The following is a 22,199-nucleotide window of genomic DNA, read 5'->3' on the forward strand; positions in this document are numbered from 1 at the left end:
TTCTGGAGAAATAAAATAAAATAAAATAAAATAAATACTACAAGCGAAGCAATCCTCTCCATAGTTTTCAGTTTAGTGATAAATTGTAATTCAGCTCAATCTAGCCCAGCATGCTGTTCTTTCCATGGTCTACCAGATGCATGTGGAGAAGCCCATAAGCAGGACTCGGAGCATGAGTGGCCTCTCCTCTCCCGTCGTTCTTAAATCTGGAAGCTCAAGAACTCATCCTGAGGTCAACATTCCTACAGAGAAAAATACAGGCAGCTGCATTGTTGAGCTTGGGGTGTGTGTGTGTTAGTCTAGATGTCATCCTCTCTAAACCCATACGATGGAAATTCTGCTAGGAAAAACGTACAGTAGAATCCTGGTTCTTGAACGTCTTAGTTGACAAACAAATCGGCTCCCAAACGTCAAAAACCCAGAAATAAGTGTTCTGGTTTTCAAACGTTTTTCAGAAGCCGAACGTCTGATGCGACTGTCGGCTATTGTTTCTGGGGCACCTGAGCCAATCGGAAGCCACGACTTGGTATTTGAACGTTTTAAAAGTCGAACGGACTTCCAGAATGGATTACGTTCAAGAACCAAGGTACCACTGTGCTTCTAAAATGGTATAACCATCAACATCAGGGCTTTTTTCAGCCAGAACACACTAGAACTCTCAGGTTGGCACCATTGCTGTTCTAAGAGAATGAGGGAGGTATTCACGATAAGTTCCAGCACCTCTTTTTCTGGGAAAATAGCAGAAAAGAAAAAAAAATAGCAGTCCTTTTTCTGGCATGCGGGTGGCGCTGTGGGTTAAACCACAGACCCTAGGACTTGCCGATCAGAAGGTTGGCAGTTTGAATCCCAATGACGGGGTGAGCTCCCGTTGCTCGGTCCCTGCTCCTGCCAACCTAGCAGTTCAAAAGCACGTCAAAGTGCAAGTAGATAAATAGGTACCACTCCAGCGGGAAGGTAAATGGCGTTTCCGTACGCTGCTCTGGTTCGCCAGAAGTGGCTTAGTCATGCTGGCCACATGACCCGGAAGCTATACACTGGCTCCCTTGGCCAATAAAGCAAGATGAGCGCTGCAACACCAGAGTCGGCCACGACTGGACCTAGTGGTCAGGGGTCCCTTTACCTTTACCTTTATTGTTATTTTGAGCATATATTTTGCTCCTCCCATCCAGAGGGCACAAGGTTGGGGCAAGCTGTCCTAATTCTTCCAAAATCAAGACACGCCCTAGCCAGGGCATGGCCTCTGTTTCAATGCCAAGTTGTGGCAAGTTCTGTGGCATTTATCTGCAATGAACAAGCCCTGGCGTGAAGCCTCTGTTCCAGGAACATGGATTGAGAATTATCACCCGACATGCACATTGGTGATTTCCTTGTTCCTGGTCCTTTATTCCTTGTGTCCAGGTGCATAATCTGAGAACAACAGAGCAGTGCCCACAGGTGCTAAAAACTGATACTGTAATTGCCTGGTCTTCCATTCTTTGCCACAGTGCTATGTGCTCTGTTCTAAAGGCTCAGTTCAGGTAAAATCAGTATACATTCCAGCTGACCTGCCCTCAAGGGCCGTGTCCCAACATGACCCAGTAGATGGCTCCGGGCCAACTGTTCTATAAAGTGGCAGAGGCATAAATCAATTGAGGCCATGATTTGATTCCGAAACCACCTGCCATATAAAAGTCATTGCAAGGAACTGTCCTAAAATCAATAATGTTAACTTACAGGATCACCTAAAATCAATCATATCGACTTACAGAATCACCAGGCAGGAGTATGCATGAAAATGCATTGACACAGTTAATGCAATAATCTGAAGTTTTATAAGGCCTCGGTCCAGTATACCTGAAGAAGCGTCTCCACCTCCATCTTTCTGCCCGGACACTGAGGTCCAGCGCCGAGGGCCTTCTGGAGGTTCCCTTGCTGCGAGAAGTGAGGCTACAGGGAACCAGGCAGAGGGCCTTCTCGGTGGTGGCACCCACCCATCAGATGTCAAAGAGAAAAACAGCTACCAGACTTTTAGAATAAATCTGAAGGCAGCCCTGTTTAGGGAAGCTTTTAATGCTTAATAGATTATTGCATTTTAATATTCTGTTGGAAGCCGCCCAGAGTGGCTGGGGAAATCCAGCCAGATGGGCAGGGTATAAATAAATTATTATTATTATTATTATTATTATTATTATTATTATTATTATTATTATTTTAAAGTAGATAAATAAATGAGCAAATTAAGTCAATTTGGATATGCAGAAAGTATTAAAAATAAATTTAAGGAACTGCAGAAAGAGAGGGAAGGAAGTCAAGTTTTGAAATGTTAAAATGATTGTAAAATTAATGAACTGAATAAAGCCAAAAAGCATATTTTTTTTTTAAAAAAAGAATGCAGTAGTTTTAATGACACAATGGGACTCACTTCTGAGCAGACGCGTAGAGGGTTGGGCTTGAGTCTGCCCGTTGTTTCCCCAGAAGGTGCATGTAGCACAGGCATAGGCAAACTCGGCCCCCCCAGATGTTTTGGGACTACAATTCCCATCATCCATAGCTAACAGGACCAGTGGTCAGGGATGATGGGAATTGTAGTCCCAAAACATCTGGAGGGCCGAGTTTGCCTATGCCTGGTGTAGCAGAAGCGAGTTGTGTGACCCTATTGATTTTACGGTTGTAGGATTGGAAGGGACCCCGTGGGTCATTTAGTCTAACCCCCTGCAAGGCAGGAATCTCAGCTCTCGAATCCAGGACAGGTGGCCATCCAACCGCTGCTTATAAACCTCCAAGGAAGGAGAGTCCGCCACCTCTCGAGGGAGACCGTTCCACTGTTCGACGGCTCTTGCCGTCAACTTGGATGTGAGTTCATTTGCAACGAAAAGGGAAAATGGCAGTTCTCTGAGCATGTGTAGAATGCCCTTCCCTCTCTGGGTAACTCCAGCCAGCGGTTTTTGTTTCTTTAAATTTATATAGCGTTATTCACAGTGATTTTTTCTGGGGAGGGGGGAGCATACCCCTAAACATTTTGTGAATCTTTGTACTTTTGTCCACTTACTGTATTAATTTCCCCCAATTTGAACCATAAAATGGTGGTTTTCTTGAGTCAAAAGGATAGTTGTTGTTGTTGTTTAGTCGTTTAGTTGTGTCCGACTCTTTGTGACCCCCTGGACCAGAGCACACCAGGCACTCCTGTCTTCCACTGCCTCCCGCAGTTTGGTCAAACTCATACTGGTCTCTTCGAGAACACTGTCCCACCATCTCGTCCTCTGTCATCCCCTTCTCCTTGTGCCCTCCATCTTTCCCAACATCAGGATCTTTTCCAGGGAGTCTTCTCTTCTCATGAGGTGGCCAAAGTTTTGGAGCCTCAGCTTCAGGATCTGTCCTTCCAGTGAGCACTCAGAGCTGATTTCCTTCAGAATGGAAAGGTTTGATCTTCTTGCAGTCCATGGGACTCTCAAGAGTCTCCTCCAGCACCAGAATTCAAAAGCATCCATTCTTCGGCGACCAGCCTTCTTTATGGTCCAGCTCTCACTTCCATACATCACGACTGGGAAAACCATAGTTTTAACTATACGGACCTTTGTCGGCAAGGTGATGTGTCTCTGCTTTTGAAGATGCTGTCTAGGTTTGTCATTGCTTTTCTCCCAAGGAGCAGGCGTCTTTTAATTTCGTGGCTGCTGTCACCATCTGCAGTGATCATGGAGCCCAAGAAAGTAAAATCTCCCACTGCCTCCATTTCTTCCCCTTCTACATTTTTAAAAAAGAAATAAAGTACAGTGGTACCTCGGGTTACATACGCTTCAGGTTACATACACTTCAGGTTACAGATTCCGCTAACCCAGAAATAGTGCTTCAGGTTAAGAACTTTGCTTCAGGATGAGAACAGAAATCGCGCGGCGGCAGCGGGAGGCCCCATTAGCTAAAGTGCTGCTTCAGGTTAAGAACAGTTTCAGGTTAAGAACGGACCTCCGGAACGAATTAAGTACTTAACCCGTGGTACCACTGTACTGAGTTATTCATAAAACCAAACTAAACAAGAGCCGCTTGCAACAATTGTTCATAAAACCATTCAATGGGGAAACCTGTTTTAAAAATCTGGAAACTCAATTTACAATCACATTGCAACAAAAGAGAAACCCCGTAAAAATGTTACAATAAGAAACCCGAGACTTACTAGGAGCCTGCCTGACACCTCCCCTCCCCGCCCGCTCTCTTGAACCCAGGACAGACTTTACGCGGGCAGACCAGAGGCGCTGGTTAGGGACGCAGCGGGCGCTGCGCTGAAGCCGCCCGACGGAGCCGCCCCGGGACCGGGGAAAGGAGGAGGCGCCGTTGCCGGGAAACAGCGTACACAGTGCGAGCCGGAGGGACGGAGGTTGGGGCAACTCCGGGCCGGCTCAGTCCGGCTGCCTCTCTCTCTCTCCGGGATCCGCCTTGCGCCGAGCGGGGGTCCAGCAGCTCTCCCTGCCGTCCGCTCCCAGCCCCAGGTCGGTGCTCCGGGATCCCAGCCCCGTCTCCCGCAGGATCCATCCCTTCTCCGCCTCTTCAGTGGCTGGGGATGAGACCTTTAAGTGCTGGGGATCCCACACCCCGTCGGGGATCGCTTTTTCTGAAAGGCTCCCTTTCTCCTTCCAAGATCTCCCCACCCCACCCACGCTGGATCTCCTGGGATCTGTCCTCTCTGCTGGTTGGAAAGGCGGTGGGGTGCCCTCGTCCGTCGCCCCGTCTCTGGCTGGGATGAGTGGCAAAATATTGGGGGAGAAACTGGGGGGTGTAATCGAGGCAGCTGTGTTGCCAGGGGTTCTTTAGCGGAGATACCTGCCTGGCGCGTAGGGTGTGTGTGTGTGGACTAGATCAGGCATCCCCAAACTCGGCCCCTCCAGCTGTTTGGGGACTACAATTCCCATCATCCCTGACCACTGGTCCTTTTAGCTGGGGATGATGGGAGTTGTAGTCCCCAAACAGCTGGAGGGCCGAGTTTGGGGGTGCCTGGACTAGATGGTTCTTGGGTCTCTTCCAGCTCCACGATTCCCTGATTCTAGCGATTCACCGGAGGTTTCCCAGCAGAGGCTGGGGTTTTTAAGCTGTCATTCCCGCATTGCAAAGAGCTCGGGGTCCCTTCCGACGTTACAGTTCTTCGTTTCCTTGGAATGACTCTCCCTTGCAGGGACTCCCTCCCTGGACCGGCCAGGGACTCATCCAAACCGCTAGGCGAGTCTAGCTCAGGCTGCCCCGGCGCCAACGCTTCCCTGCTTACTCCTGAAGACCTGGGCAGGTGATCCTCCAATAGCCTCAAGAGATCAGGTGAGGGATTCTTCGGAAACACCGCCTTAGAACTAAATTGCAATAAGATCTATCTGCACTACATAGGGGTCTATCATGTTCCCTGCGCCTCTCTCTTTCCTGATTCCTGGATTACAGGGTGGTGTGTGTGTGTGTGTGTGTGTGTGTGGACACTTTGGGTTCCTTATAACCAGTGCTTTTTTCCTGGGGGTACGCAGGGGTACGCATACCCCCTAAATAATTTGCAATTTTTTTAAAAAAATATTTATTGAGATTTTACACTAAACATAGGTTTTAAAAATTAAAAATAATTAAACCAACAATTACACATACAAAATACAAAAAAAAAAACCAGGTAGTTGAAAAAATAAAAAAAGGAAAGAAAAAATATTTTTAAAAAGAAATAATCCATTTTTCAATATCTTTAAGTTCATTTGCCTGTTTCCTTGACCTCCTCACACCTCCCCTTTTTGTATTCCCGTTTACAAAGTCCTTTCAGCAAATCCTTACCCTCTTTCATTTATCTTTATTCTGTATTCTTAACCTATTATAACTATATATTTTCATACATATAACTATCTATATTTACATATTCTTATTAGCCTTAGTACCAAAACCACTTATTTTCAGTCCAACATCATTTTAACATTCATTAATTTTACAGTATTTCTGCAAACAGTCTTTAAATTTCTTCCAGTCTTCCTCCACCATTTCTTCTCCCTGGTCTCGGATTCTGCCATTCATTTCTGCCAATTCCATATAGTCCATCATCTTCATCTGCTATTCTTCCAGAGCAATAATTTGCAAATCTAAGTTTGGCCTCATTGAGGGGCAGCGTTTCAATAGGAGTAGGAAAATGAGAGCAACCCTAAACATTTGTTTAGAGAGAGAGAAAGCACTGCTTATAACTACTATGCTCTCCCTCTCATTGAAACATTTCCCTCTCTCTCCCACATGCATGAAGAAGATTAGGAGTTCCTCATGGCCTCAGGCAACTGCACCATCTCAAACAGGAACCTGGTGCCCTCCATTTTTAAATTTATTTTTTACAGCTTTTTTTTGTACTCCAGCTCCCAGAGATAGGCTGGCTGGGTCTCTCTCTCTCTCTCTCTGTGATGAATTAAAATAAAATAGCACAAAATTGAAGCAATAGAAAACCCAAGGACTTAAAAATGTGAAATACCATATTTTTTGCTCTATAAGACTCACTTTTTCCCTCCTAAAAAGTAAGGGGAAATGTGTGTGCGTCTTATGGAGCGAATGCAGGCTGTGCAGCTATCCCAGAAGCCAGAACAACAAGAGGGATCGCTGCTTTCACTGCGTAGCGATCCCGCTTGATGTTCTGGCTTCTGAGATTCAGAATATTTTTTTTCTTGTTTTCCTCCTTGAAAAACTAGGTGCGTCTTGTAGTCTGGTGTGTCTTATAGAGCGAAAAATACGGTAATTGTTTTAATAATCGGACTTGCCATTATTTATTATTATTATTATTATTATTATTATTATTATTATTATTATTATTATTACCAGATAGGATCCTCGTTGCCTGGTATCCAAACAACACACTCGTCCAGGACAGATCTGACTTTGGCTTAAAAAACCCCACTAATTTAGAGGCAGGAGAAGCCAAGCTGGGTCACCTCTCGCTTACTACGCATTTTGCATCGTAACTCTCCTTCCAGGAGGGCTACAGACTGCCTTTTTCTTTTATTAAAAAATAAATAAATAGATTCCTGCATTTCTGGGCGGGTTAGACCGAACGGCTTTCGTGACCCCTTCCAACTCTACAGTCCTGTGATTCCAGGAAGTTTTAAAGGGCAGGGGTTGGGTGGTCATCTGCCAGGCATTCTTTAGCTGTGTATGTGGGTGCTTTTGTGCAAAGAAGGACACTGCCGCGGCTGCCACCAGGGCATGGTCAAGCTCTGTTTTGCTGTCCCCGCTGGCATGGCAACTGGGCTAGAGAGAGGAGGGAGAGAGAGAGAGAGATACCCACACAATGGCGTGTGTTTGCTGGTTTTGTTTGGAAACCATGCGGGAGACTAACTTGGCAGCCACAGCGAAAGAAGCAAATACAAAGCGCATTAAGGAATATCACACTGATTATGGCACAGGCTTCTGTCTACTTCATCAGATGCCTGGAATTATCTTAGGGTCCCGGGCCCTAAGGAAGTCAGACTATCCTCCACCAGGGCCAGGGCCTTCTCAGTGATGGCTCCGACCTGGTGGACTGCTCTGTCCCAGGAGACCAGGGCCCTGCAGGATTTAACCTCCTTCTGCAGGGCCTGTAAGACAGAGCTATTTCGCCTGGTTTTCAATTTGAATTAGCCTGATCTTTTATTCCACTTCCTTCCCTCCCCCTCCCCTTTTTATGAAGATTACCCGCTCTGGGATCCCACAGCTAATTCTCCCCTGGTCTCCTTGCTGGCCCAAATAGGACTAATTTAGCCAGCTAGCCCTGATGATCATCTAATGTTTATTGGATGGATTTCCCCCTTAAATTGATTTTTGAATTCTGAATTTATTGTTATTCACATTTTATACTGTATTTTATGCTGTTTTTTGTTGCATCAATTAAATGTTTTAAATTTGTTGTTAGCAGCCCTGAGCCCGGTTTTCTGAACCAGGAAGGGTGGGGTATAAATAAAAATTTATTATTATTATTATTATTATTATTATTATTATTATGCATGCATAGAATCGTAGAGTTGGAAGGGACCCCAGGGGTCATCTAGTCCAACCCTCTGCAATGCAGGAATCTCAGCTAAAGCATTCAGGACAGATGGCATTTGTGTGTGTTTTATTATCTGTAGTGGGAAATTGTCGCCTGCTCCAGGACTGCTCCTGGGTCACAGCCTGACCTGACCCCGCAACTAAGAGGGAAGGGAGCTGCAAGGGAACTGTGAGTGTCAATGACGATCAGACTTTGTTTTTTTTATAATAATGTTTATTAAGGTTTCACAAACAATAAAAAAATTTCTAAAATTTAAACATAAGAAAAACTACAAAAATATAAAAATACAAAAACAAAACACATAAAAAATACCCAATAGAAGACAAAGTTAACAAAGAAAGGGAAGAAAAAAGAAAGAATAAGAACAAAAGAAAAAGCAAAAAGCAAAACAGAAAATAGATTAGTGTTTTCAAATCTTATACTCCATTCACTAGTTTCTTGACCTCCTCGCACCTCCCATTTTGTATTCCAGTTCAGATATTGATTTCAGCAAATCCTTACCCTCTAACATTTATCCTCACTCAAGATATTAACCTATTAAAATTATCAATTTTCCAATTATCAATCCCTATTTACATTTTCTTAAAAATCTTTTTACCAATACCACTTATTTTCCATCAGACATCATTTTAACATTCCTTAATTTTACAGTGCTTCTGCAAATAATCCTTAAATTTCTTCCAGTCTTCCTCCACCGACTCTTCTCCCTGGTCACGAATTCTGCCAGTCATTTCTGCCAATTCCATGTAGTCCATCACTTTCATCTGCCATTCTTCCAGTGTGGGTAGCTCCTGTATCTTCCAATATTTCGCGATGAGTAGTCTTGCCGCTGTAGTTGCATACATAAAGAAAGTTCTGTCCTTCTTTGGCACCAATTGGCCGACTATGCCCAGGAGAAAGGCCTCTGGTTTCTTCAGGAAGGTATATTTAAATACCTTTTTCAATTCATTATATATCATTTCCCAGAAGGCCTTAATCCTTGGGCACGTCCACCAAAGGTGAAAGAATGTGCCTTCAGTTTCTTTACCTTTCCAACATTTATTATCGGGCAAATGATAGATTTTTGCAAGCTTGACTGGGGTCAAGGGAACTGTGAGTGTCAATGACTATCAGACTTTGAACAGCTGGAGCCAACTCACCAGATTTGTTGCATTAATTAAACTAAATAGTTGGATTTTGCAGCGTTGTTTGTTGGCATTCCATATTTCTCGGGAGGCAACAGACGAGTTCACCTTGGGGGGGGGGGGTGAAGTCAAGCTGATAGAAGTTTGTAGAGACCAATGTGGGAGAGACATGTTTTGTTGCAGCTGGGGCAGAGGAAGGCGTATGATGTACAGCTGTGGATGCACTATGACATTTCTTATCTTTGCGCTCCTCCCAGCAGTCATTCCTCCCCTGGTCACTGCTGTGGATGCATGACTTTCTGGGAATGTTGTGAGTAACCGGAGAGGATATATTGATTAGTATTATTTTTCCTAACTCGTGCTAGCAAGGTTCTTCACTTAGCAGAGTGCATTCCCCTATTATACAGCAGGAAGAAGAAGAAGAAGAAGAAGAAGAAGAAGAAGAAGAAGAAGAAGAAGAAGAGGAGGAGGAGGAGGAGGAGGAGGAGGAGAAGAGGAGGAGGAGGAGGAGGAGGAGGAGTTTGGATTTGATATCTCGCTTTATCACTACCCAAAGGAGTCTCAAAGCAGCTCACAATCTCCTTTCCCTTCCTCTCCCAAGACCGGAACATGTCGACAGATGTTTGGGTGGGGTCCTGGCGCCCCCACCGGCCCAGAGGGCCAATCGCTGCCCTCTACAGCAGCCCCGGGCCCAAATATGCTCTCCCATCAAACGTAGGTGAGTGAATTTGGGGTGGGGACAAAGTCCATCTTTCAAACCCTAGAATGGGCTAAACAGGAGCAGCCCACCCAGCACAGAAACGACTTGTGGAACTGCTTGCCGCTGGATGTTGCGGTGGGCATGGGAATAAAAGGTTGAAAAAGGACAGGAGGTGTCAGCTCAGGAAGGAAATGTCAACCACTTGCAGAAAACAAAAATCAGTTCTCCAAGAAAGCATCGCTTTTGGGACAAGCAAGAGGGGGCAGCCAGTTGTCATTTCCCTCTCTGCTTTTGAGCTTTGCTGTGATTGCTCACAGGATTTTAAAAACTGATTCTTGAAAAGGGGTGGCTGGGAAGAATCTGTACCAAAACAATATTTTATGCTGAAAATTTCCTTCCCCCGTATATTTTTGTTAGGGAGAATGCGTAAATATATTTCTCATGCAGTACCTCAAATCAAACTTAATTTTTTTTTGAATTAACTAAATGCTTTCAATTTGATTTTGAGCAAATGTGCAATTAATTGTTACTGTTTTGAATTTTGTTGGGTTATTAGCTTCCCTAGTGGGTGATGAAAGCCGCTATTCTGCATAATGTATTAATAATAATAATAATAATAATAATAATAATAATAATAATAATAATAATAATAATAATAATAATTTATTATTTGTATCCCGCCCATCTGGCTGGGCTTCCCCAGCCACTCTGGGCAGCTTCCAACAAAACATTAAAATACAGTAATGCATCAAACATTAAAAGCTTCCCTAAACAGGGCTGCCTTCAGATGTCTTCTAAAAGTCTGGTAGTTGTTTTTCTCTTTGACATCTGGTGGTAGTGCGTTCCACAAGGCGGGTGCCACTACCAAGAAGGCCCTCTGCCTGGTTCCCTGTAGCTTTACTTCTCACAGTGAGGGAACCGCCAGAAGGCCCTTGGCGCTGGACCTCAGTGTCCGGGCAGAACGATGGGGGTGGAGACGCTACTTCAGGTGTTCTGGACCGAGGCCGTTTAGGGCTTTAAAGGTCAGCACCAACACTTTGAATTGTGTTTGGAAACATAATGGGAGCCATTGTAGGTCTTTCAAGACCAGTGTTATGTGGTCTCGGTGGCCGCTCCCAGTTACCAGTTTAGCTGCCGCATTCTGGATTAGTTGCGGTTTCCGGGTCACCTTCATAGGGTTCGGGAGGGGGCCCTGGGGTGGGTTTATGGAACCTAGTGGGCAGTGGCCCCAAAATGTTTGGCAACCAATGGGGTAGAGTATCACCCGCCCACCCCCGCCATGTCTCTCTGGCCCAATGTCTAACCTTCCTTCCCTGCTGCTGTTTCTCCTTGCAGGCTACCAACTGCATGACCCTTCTCGCACCCGGGCCCCGGCCTACAGCTTTGGCACTCGCCACTCCCAGGACCAAGAGAACTGCTCCCCCGGCCCGGGCTACCTCATCCCAACCAACATGACCATGAGGGGCAGGGCTGGGATTCCTGCTTATTCCATCTATGGACGCCCCAAGGACGTGCCGCCTTTTAGGACCCCGGGGCCAGGTCTGTCTTGAAATCTGGGCCTGAGGCACCCCATTTGTGCTGGTCCTGGGGGGGGGGGTATGGAGGCTGTGTGTCGGGGCGAAGCGAGGTCCAAAGGGAGGAGTTTGGCATGGTCAGGAACTCTGACAGGAGAGCAGGTCAGGATACCGGCAGGAACAGATTACCAACGATGTTGCTCCCGCAACCTGGGAATGGGTTGGCTGGCCTTTATCTTCTCTGAGGCATAGGACGGCCCCGGTCCATAGGTGACTTGCCTCTCCTGGCCTGGAGGCGAGCACTCCTCCTGCGAGAACTTAGTTCCCTCCGCCTCTCTGCCCTGAGCCTCTGCAGCTCCGGAGAGGCTGGAGGGTTACTGGACCCAGAGGCAACCTCACCTTCCCCTGACGGGGCTGAGAGTGGAGCACCTGCAGGCAATGGGTCCTCCATCACCTCCGGAGCCAGAACGGATTCAGCTGGTGCCTGCTCCTGAGGATCCGGCACAGGTGAGGGCGCTTCAGGTTCAAGCCCCAGCCCAAGCTCAGCCGGCCCTGGAGGCGGGGACTCCTGTGCAGGCTGGGATTCCTCAGGTTCAGCCTCTGAATCCGAAGTAATAGTGCCACTGTATTCTGCTCTGGTCAGACCTCACCTGGAGTACTGTGTCCAGTTCTGGGCACCACAATTCAAGAAGGACACTGACAAACTGGAACGTGTCCAGAGGAGGGCAACCAAAATGGTCAAAGGCCTGGAAACAATGCCTTATGAGGAACGGCTAAGGGAGCTGGGCATGTTTAGCCTGGAGAAGAGGAGGTTAAGGGGTGATATGATAGCCATGTTCAAATATATAAAAGGTTGTCATATAGAGGAGGGAGAAAGGTTGTTTTCTGCTGCTCCAGAGAAGCGGACACGGAGCAATGGAGCCAAACTACAAGAAAGAAGATTCCACCTAAACATTAGGAAGAACTTCCTGACAGTAAGAGCTGTTCAACAGTGGAATTTGCTGCCAAGGAGTGTGGTGGAGTCTCCTGCTTTGGAGGTCTTTAAGCAGAGGCTTGACAACCATATGTCAGGAGTGCTCTGATGGTGTTTCCTGCTTGGCAGGGGGTTGGACTCGATGGCCCTTGTGGTCTCTTCCAACTCTATGATTCTATGATTCTATGATTCTATGATTCTATGATTCTATGATTCTATGATTCTATGATTCTATGATTCCCAGGGCGTCACACCATTGTAGGAATGACTAGGACGACGGGAGTTTGAATGCAAGTGAGCTGGGCAGAATTGAAGGAATGGGTTTCCCAAAACCCAAAAACTGACTGTGCAAGCAGTTTTAAACTGCCCCAAAATCCCTATTTTCTTAGCTAAAATGCATAATATTTTCCCTTAGCTAAAATGCATAAACTTGAGCCGTTGAGCAAATGCTTAACAAGAACACAGCTCTCTCCTTTATCAGTTTGTGACGTCAAGGATGGCCCTGACTGCTCGAGTAGAACAGAGAAAACACGTTTGTGCCTTATCTTATGTTTTGACCACAAAGACGAACAGACCCAAGTTTGGAAAAAACACCAGAAGCGTGTTCCCGGAGATGATGGGGTCTTCCTCCAAGATAAGAGTAGGAAGAGGAATATCCTTTTATGGTCAGGAGTGCAGGAAGGAAATCCCTTTTATGGTTAAGAGTGCCGGAGCAGGAACATCTGTGATGTCAACCTGCGTATACAAGCTGACGTGGCTGGATTCCTGGGGAAGGGGGAGAGGGTGCCTGGAGGATATATATACTGCATGAAACTTCTCATTTCTTTGGACTTGCTGTGGACTTGATCACGCAAGTGCCTTCTGCTATCCGGAGGGCAGAATAAACTCTTTCTTTGAACCAACCTCGGTGTCATTTGACTTCCTTCCTCCTGTCCCGGAGCAATGCAGACCCAATCGGTGAACTCCAATAAGGCTACAGAAGCACTCCGGCAAGCATGCTCCAAGCAAGCTGCCGACTAGCTCTGCAGAGGCTCCTTTTATTAGCAGAAGTCAACAATTGGAATTAGTAGTGAGACAGGGGGTTAGAGTTAGTGAAGAGGCACTTCCCATTTTTCTTTTGGGAAGAAAGGGAGCAGCCGCAAGACCAAAACTCCCCTTTCTAACTCAGCCGTATTCCAATGTTCTTCCACTGGGGAAGATGGAGCAAACTTGCTTTTCTGCGGCTCCATAGGAGATGCATTCAAGTTACAAGAAGGGAGATTGTGACTGAAGCTTAGGAATAACTTCCTGGTGGTAAAGAACTGTTCATCAATGGAACAGATTCCTTCATTTTGTTTTTTTAAAATGATATTTATTAGAAGTTTAATAGTTACAGAAAAAAGAAAAAAGAAACAATAAAAAGTTAAACAAAACAAAACAATACCTTACAATACATCAAAAATAAAAACAAAAACAAAAAACAATACAGCAAAACAACAAGAAAAACAAAAACATTTAAAAACACATCCAATATTTCCGTATCTTTACCTTTCATTTACTTGTTTCGTCGACCTCCTCACACCTCCCTTTTTTGTATTCTAGTTCAATTAGCTATTTCAGCAAATCCTTTCCATCTTTCTCAATTTTCCCCCCTATAATTTATCTTAACACAATCTAACCTTAAATTTTCCACTTTGGCCCATTAACAATCTGTTTTTACTTAATTCTTTATAACATTTCTGCTAAAGCCATATAACTTCATTCCAGTATCCTTCTAACATTCGGAACAGATTCCTTCAGAAGGTGGTGGGCTCTCCATCGGAGGTTTTTCAACAGGGGGTTCATACAGAGAATCATAGAGTTAAAGAGCTGGAAGGGACGGCTGACTGTTAACCCTCCTCTGTGCCCTTCTGCATCCTGATCAGATTGCGGCTCTCTGCTTCCAACAGGCTGCTATTCCCCGGAGAAAGCAGGGAGATGGGCTTACCGCTCTGCCCCCATGTATTCCCTTGCCCACCGGACGAAGGAATTCCAGAACGACCAGACACCAGGTGAGAGAGAGGACGCCAGGTGGGAAGGGTGTTTGCAGACAAAGGTAAAAATGACATTTATTGGTTATAAGTAAAAAATTGCTCCTTTTCCCTTATGGGGTATCCAAGAGCCCGTACAGAGTCCTTAAGCGGGCTCCCTATTGGTAAGAGAAAATAACAGAGGCCAACCAGAGTATATTGAGAAGCAAAGCAGCTGTTGTTGTTGTTGTCTAGTCGTTCAGTCATGTCCGATTCTTCGTGACCCCTGGACCAGAGCACGCCAGGCACTCCTGTCTTCCACTGCCTCCCGCAGTTTGGTCAAACTCATACTGGTCTCTTCGAGAACACTGTCCAACCATCTCGTCCTCTGTCGTCCCCTTCTCCTTGTGCCCTCCATCTTTCCCAGCATCAGGGTCTTTTCCAGGGAGTCTTCTCTTCTCATGAGGTGGCCAAAGTACTGGAGCCTCGGCTTCAGGATCTGTCCTTCCAGTGAGCACTCAGGGCTGATTTCCTTCAGAATGGATCGGTTTGATTTTCTTGCAGTCCATGGGACTCTCAAGAGTCTCTTCCAGCACCATAATTCAAAAGCATCCATTCTTTGGCGATCAGCCTTCTTTATGGTCCAGCTCTCACTTCCGTACATCACTACTGGGAAAACCATAGCTAGTAAGCCTGATTTTAGTCAAGGAACTGTTGCAAAAGGGTCCCCACTCACCACACGCAGGAGGGAGGAGAACCCCAAAGAAAGGTGCGCAAGCCCCTATATAGACTTTTGAAATTGCCCACCCTGTAGCCCAAGACCACTCCCAGAAACATCATACATACATCACAGAACAATACAGTCTACAGCAGAAATCCTGTTTGCCGGGATATCTGTTAATGGTCACTGACTGCATTACCTGGGCAGTCTGGCCATTCTTTTGTGAATACTTTACTTCCTGAACCCAGGTCACAGGCTCACCTTATTCATACACAAATACACCCTTAAGACAGGTAAGCAAAAGACTTTCCCCATTTCCTTCCTCCTTGCAGAGAAATATTTGAGATCAATTTGGGAGAGTCCCAATGGCTTCAGGTTTGCTCTCCTGTACTATTTCAGATACATGGTTTATATACAGTGGTACCTTAGTTTACGAACTTCATCCGTTCCAGAAGCCCATTCTTAAACCAAAGCATTCTTAAACCAAGACGTGCTTTCCCATAGCAGCGGGGGACTCAATTTACAAATGGAACACACTCAACCTGTTCTGCTTCCAAGGCAAAGTTCACAAACCAAAACACCTACTTCCGGGTTTGCAGCGTTCCAACAATCCAAGTTGTTCATAAACTAAGCTGCTCTTAAACCAAGGCACCAGTGTACTTACATCTGTGTTTGCCTTGTACATTTATGAACATTTAATTTATATTTGAGACCTTAGAATTCTTATAACATCGCTTTGGCCTGAGTGACATGGACCTAGTGGAGGATTATGGCCTCTCAAATTTCAGTGGTGCCCTGTGCAGTGTGAAAATTCAGTGCCCCCCTCGGCTTTCGCTCTCCGTTCTATAGCATTATGGTGACGCCCCCAGCAGTGCGGCGCCCAGTGCTGTCAAATCGGCCGCGCTACCCTTAAAATACCTCTGTTGGACTTGGACCGGTGGTTTGGCTCTGTATGGGGTAGTTTCATACGTCTCTATTTTGGAAAGGCCATTGCAGCTCAGCAATAGAAGGTTTGCTTTGAGTGCAGAAGGTTCCAGGTTCTCACACACTTCTATACGTTCCCATATGCCCCACTGAATCACTTCTCTCCACTTCCTGCCCCCCCACCTCTAGGCCCTGCAGCCTACTGGCTCCCTCCCATGCTGGGGCCCAATGTGGTTGGCAAGACCTCTGCCCCCAATTTCTCCATTTATGGGCGCAAGTCAATCGGCAGCTTCTATGAGGACCTCAGCAAGGTGAGTAGCAGAACGGACAGGTTTTGAAGACCGTGGAGTGAGAGATTTACGAAATCCTCTTCCCCTTTGCCGGTGACCTTGAAATTGTCTGATGAACGCACAACCAAGAAATCCAGGGTAGTTATTTTAAATAATAATAATAATAATAATAATAATAATAATAATAATTTCTACCCTGCCCATCTGGCTGGGATTCCCCAGCCACTCTGGGCGGCTTCCAACAAAGATGAAAAATACATTAAAATGTCACATATTAAAAACTTCCCTGAATAGGGCTTTCAGATCTCTTTGACATCTGATGGGAGGGCGTTCCACAGAGCGGGCGCCACTACCGAAAAGGCCCTGTGCCTGGTTCCCTGTAACTTGGCTTCTCGCAATGAGGGAACCACTAGAAGGCCCTTGGAGCTGGACCTTAGCGATGGGGGTGGAGACGCTCCTTCAGGTATGGTAGGGTGGTGCATTGATCTGGTTCTTAAACAAAAGAGTAACAATATTTTCAAATAGGAGATTATTTTCAAACACTTAAGTCAGAGGTCAGCAACCTAAGGCCCATGGGCCAGAAGTGGCCCATGAGGGTCGCTTAATCAGCCCATGAGCCGCCCCCGAACCATGCTGCCCGCTTGGCCAGTCCCCACGTGCTGCGCTAAACCAGCAAAGCGCAGCGTGTGGACTCTCTTCTGTGGCTCTGGAAATCGCTTCTTCACATGCTCAGATCCTGGAAATTGCCTCTGCACATGCCCAGATGCTGGAAATTGCTTCTGCCCAGGTGCGGTTTTCGGCATCTGGGCATGCGCAGAAGTGATTTCCAGTGCCGTGATGTGCCAGCCTGGCTCATGGAGGATCTCCGTGGGAGTGATCCGGCCCATGCCCGGTAAAGGTAAAGGGACCCCTGACCATTAGGTCCAGTCATGGCCAACTCTGGGGTTGCGGCACTCATCTTGTTTACTGGCCGAGGGAGCCGGCGTACAGCTTCTGGGTCATGTGGCCAGCATGACTAAGCCGCTTCTGGCGAACCAGAGCAGCACACGGAAACGCTGTTTACCTTCCCACCAGAGCGGTACCTATTTATCTACTTGCACTGGTGTGCTTTCGAACTGCTGGGTTGGCAGGAGCAGGGACCGAGCAACGGGAGCTCACCCTTTTGCGGTGATTCGAACCGCCAACCTTCTGATTGGCAAGCACTAGGCTCTGTGGTTTAACCCACAGCGCCACCCGCATCCCTTTATTTTATATATATAAGACCTTGAATTTTTTATTTCACTACCATAGAAGGCATTCCCCAGTCCTTGTCTCCAGACCATTCCCTGACACCTAGTGATGCTTTCCCCCCTCCTTGCACGACAGACACCAGGGCCCTGCAACTACCGCCTGGTGGATCCCAGCGTCTACAAGAAACGGCCACCGCACTTCAGCATGCTGGCCCGCAACATGCCCCCAGGAGACAACACTTTGAAGCCCGGTCCAGGAGCCTACAGCCCCGAGAAGGTGACGGCAGGTGGCAGCAGAAGGCATTATGGGGTTGGGGGGGAACTGTCCTGCAGCAAAGATGATGATGATGATGATGATGATGATGATGATGATAATGATAATGATAATGATAATGATAATAATATTTTATTTATATCCCGCCCTCCCCAGCTGAAGCTGGGCTCAGAGCAGCTAACAACAGTAAAAATAACACAGTTTACATAAAACCACAATCAATTAATTGAAATACATTCTAAAATCAATTCATTCTAAAAGAGGGTTGGAGAAATTCGTGGAGGGGGAGAGAGTTGTTGATGGCTGCTAGCAATGCTCTGCCTCCACAGTTTGATGCCTAAATTCTGCCTCTGAATCCCCAGTTGCTGGAAACCCTGGGAGGGGAGAGGACTCTCGTGACTGAATCCTGCTTTTCCACAATGGGCACTGGTTTGGCCACTGTGAGAACAGGAGCAGGGCTGGATTTAGGTTTGATGAGGCCCTAAGCTACTGGAGGTAATGGGGCCATAATAATAATAATAATAATAATAATAATAATAATAATAATAATAATAATAATAATAATTTTATTTATATCCTGGCCTCCCCAGCCGAAGCCGGGCTCAGAGCGGCCAACAACAGTAAAAGTAACACAGTCTGCATAAAATCACAATCAATTAATAGAAATACATTCTAAAATCAATTCAGAGTCAAATTAATGGCAACCATTGGGCTAGAGTTCTTTGAGGATTACCAAAGGAGGGGGTCAGACTGCGCCTTGGCCAAAGGCCTGGTGGAACAGCTCTGTCTTGCAGGCCCTGCAGAAAGATGTCAAGTCCCGCAGGGCACTAGTCTCTTGTGACAGAGCGTTCCACCAGATCGGGGCCACGGCCGAAAAAGCCCTGGCTCTGGTCAAGGCCAGTCTAACCTCCCTGCGGACCGGGACCTCCAAGATGTTTTTGTTTGAATATTCATTTAAGCATTCCCATTGTTTCTGAATTATAGTTTTGGATTTATGCCTTATCAAGTCCATCAACTTTGCTAACTCCACGTAGTCACATAGTTTACTTAACCATTCCCCTTTCCATGATTCTATGATATCCCACATCCCTCCAGCGAGCTCAAGGTGGCATGCCTAGTTCTCCCCTTTTTTAAATCTTCACAACAACCCTGAAAGGTAGGTGAGCCTGTAAATATGCTCTCACAGCCGTCTCCTGCCACTTCTGTTTGCGCAGTGTTATTTACTCTGCTGAGTAGAGCATGCTCCAGCTTCCGAAGGCTTCTGAAGCTGCGAGTCACTGTTTCAGGCTGAGCCAAGGACCGGAGATCGCCCGGCTACCCTCATTTCCGCCAAGCTAAGCAGTTGGCTCCTTACCTCTCCCGCCCTGACCTAGCCACTGTGATCCATGCGACGGTCACCTCCAGACTGGATTATTGTAACTCGCTCTACGTGGGACTGCCCTTGAGACTGATCCAGAAACTCCAGCGGGTGCAGAATGCCGCGGCGAGGCTCCTTACGGGGTCCTCACTGTGGGATCACAATCACCCGGTGCTATACCTGCTGCACTGGCTCCCGGTGGAGTACAGGATCAGGTTTAAGGTGCTGGTTTTGACCTTTAAAGCCCTATACGGTTAGGCTGGCCTCAACCAGAGCCAGGGCTTTTTCAGCTGCGGCTCCAATCTGGTGGAACGCTCTGTCACAAGAGACTAGGGCCCTGCAGGACTTGACATCTTTCCGCAGGGCCTGCAAGACAGAGCTGTTCCACCAGGCCTTTGGCCAGGGCACAGCCTGACCCCCTCCTTTGGCAATCCTCACAGAACTCTAGCCCAATGGTTGCCATTAATCTGATTTGAACTGATTTTGTAATGAAATGATTTTAGAATGTTGTATCATTTTATTGTGGTTAGCCGCTCTGAGCCCGGCTTCGGCTGGGGAGGGTGGGATATAAATAAATTTATTATTATTATTATTACTGGCCGGTGGGCTGGATCCAGCTGGGTGCTTGCAAATTGCCCCCTTTCCCTTGGAAGCATCCCAACACTAACCACTGCACCAGCTTTCCAGCTACTCTCCATTGTTCGGTGCCCCCACCCCTTCCTTTCCGCTGGCAGTGCCTAACCCTGTCCCTCCGTCTCTCCTTCCTCCTGCAGCACAGCCCGCAACGTGGCTTGACCTTTGGGATCCGCCACTCGGACTACGTGGCTCCTCTCATTGTGGAAGTGGCAGATTAAACTGGCTCCATTGATGAAGATGGTCTGGACAAGAAATATTCCTTTGGCAACATACGGATCTCTCGGTGCTTTGTGCTGTCGCTGGAGATTGGGGCCTGGGGAGGGAAGTGGGGTGGGCTGTATCTGAGGCCTGGGAGGGTCCTCAGAGCTGGGGGGCCTGGGTTCAGCGAGGCTCATAGCCTACCCTCTCAGTTCCTTTGGGAAACTGTTGCAGCTTTGATTCTCCCTGTTCCCAGATCCTTTGACTGCATTGCTCTGATCCATTCACCCCTTAGTCACCCCAGTTTTCTCTAAGGATGTGTGCGCTGAGGAAGGTCCAGGAAGGCTGTGCAGCGAGATGGGGGCAGGAGGGAAATATCTTCCTATTTGTACCTCACAGCTATTACAGCAGAACCTCGGTTTTCAAACGTAATCCATTCCAGAAGACCATTCGACTTGCGAAATGTTTGAAAACCAAGGATCAATGGGTGGTTCCATTGAAAAAATGGAAAAACACACACCGGAAGCCGTTTGACTTCCGAGGCGTGTTCAAAAACGGAAGCAATCACTTATGGGTTTTTGGCGTTCGGCTTCTGAGACGCTCAAAAACCAAGGTTCCACTGTACAGTCATACCTCATGTTACGTTTGCTTCATGTTACGTCTTTTCAGGTTGTGTCCTGTGGTGACCCAGAAGTACCGGAAAGGGTTACTTCCGGGTTTTGCTGCTCGCGCATGCGCACAAGCACCAAATCATGCCACGCACCTGTGCAGATATGGCACTTCAGGTTGTGGGCTTTTCATGTTGCGAATGCGAACGGGCCTCTGGAACAGATCCCGTTCGCAACCAGAGGTACCACTGCATCTCGGTTTTCTGTGCTTGAATCCAAATTCTGTGCCCAGAAAGGCTGAATTCTGCAATCTGTATGAATTACATAGAAAACATTACGGATCTTCCCCAGTTTGCATCCTCTGCTCTCCTTCCGCCAGTCAAGGGATCCCACCTCAGTTTTGTGCCAAACTGGCCTCTCCAGACTCCATGCCTCCGAGGTAGACTCACATCCCAGAAGTGAAATGACCTTTCCTTGGCTCTGACTCCCTGCATTCATCACCGTAAGCCCATTTGCCAGGTGCTAGCGCTGCAGACCTCTTCTTCCCAAGAGTGTGCAAAGGTTGCTGCTTGTATAGTCCCCGGTTCATTGATTAAAAAGAAACGGTGCCAACAAAATACTTTGCAAGACGATTGGGATGATACAAATGGTGTGTGACTCTTTCTTGTCTTGGGGTTGTTGTACGAAAATCCTTGGGCTCACTTGGATTTGACAAACAAAGACACCAGCCAAGAATATTCGAGCAAAACAGCAGCTTGCGGGCACACGCGCTAAACCCTGTCTGTGGTGCCTACCCCTTTTCCCCAAATGATGAGATAAGAGACCAGAGTATGGGTTCAAATTGGCCACAACTTTATTGAGCTTCAGAAGTGGGAAACTTGGCACAGGCCTTGGCAGGTAACCCTCTCAGCCCGCCTGGCTGAGGATATGCAGGCTGATGAGGCCCAGTGAGAGGGGACTGCAAAGCGCAAACTTACACAGATTGCCCTTCCACCGCTGCTCTAGGGCTAGGGACTCGCGGGTTTTGCCCTTTAATGGGCCCTGCAAACGCCACCGCATGGGGAGGGAGCATGAATGCATCACCCTCGACTTGATGCTAGACTAAAGGATACCTTGCCAAGGCCTAAAACCGGCAAGGTTGTGACAAAATGCTATGGGGAAGGCGAAACCTGCCAATGCAGGGAAAATTCCTTCCCGGTTCTGAATACAGCAACCATCTTACGACCGCAGCAGTGCCCGCTGACCTGAAACACAAAATATTAGCCTGTAAGGAAAGAATCATTAATTTGAAGACCGCTGACGTAGGATGAAGTTATGGAGGCAAGAAATTATTAATTTGAGGGAGGGTGGGTGGGTGATCTTTTCTATTGGCTGAGGGCAGGTCAAAGGCCGGCCCAAGCAGGTGGGTCTTCTACCCACCTCATGGAAGAAGCAGGAAGAAGCCTCAAACAAAGGATGGCTCCCACTTTTATAAGTTTCCCCTTATACCCATAATACACTTAGTGAAGCATCATGCATACATCACAAAAACATCATGGTTATATAACATTATGGGAGGGGGTTTCCGGCAGAAACCTGATTACCAGGTTTGCCCCCATCTCTCCCTTGCCCTCCGCCTCATACCCATCAAGTGATACAATAGGAATATTGACATGTTCCTGGTTTTCCCTGTCAGGTAA

At 46.9% G+C, this 22,199-nt stretch overlaps 1 protein-coding gene across 2 annotated transcripts; it reads left to right on the forward strand.

The window, feature by feature from the left end:
* The first annotated feature begins 5,140 nt into the window (after positions 1–5,140).
* LOC308595795 (ciliary microtubule associated protein 1A-like) lies at positions 5,141–21,137 on the forward strand. Of its 2 annotated transcripts, XM_081210514.1 has the most exons (8): positions 5,141–5,277; positions 8,064–8,152; positions 9,710–9,826; positions 11,144–11,347; positions 14,224–14,325; positions 16,118–16,239; positions 17,584–17,724; positions 19,852–21,137. In XM_081210514.1, the coding sequence occupies exons 3-8, from the start codon at positions 9,718–9,720 to the stop codon at positions 19,930–19,932; spliced, it is 759 nt and encodes a 252-aa protein (XP_081066640.1). In that variant the 5' UTR covers positions 5,141–5,277; positions 8,064–8,152; positions 9,710–9,717; the 3' UTR covers positions 19,933–21,137. The 2 variants fall into 2 exon arrangements, with proteins under 2 accessions (XP_081066640.1, XP_081066639.1); XM_081210513.1 differs by lacking the exons at positions 5,141–5,277; positions 8,064–8,152 and having other exon boundaries at positions 9,584–9,826.
* Positions 21,138–22,199: the final 1,062 nt, after the last annotated feature.

Source organism: Podarcis bocagei (genome assembly GCF_964188305.1).
Source record: "Podarcis bocagei genome assembly, chromosome: 10".
Classification (NCBI taxonomy): domain Eukaryota; kingdom Metazoa; phylum Chordata; class Lepidosauria; order Squamata; family Lacertidae; genus Podarcis; species Podarcis bocagei.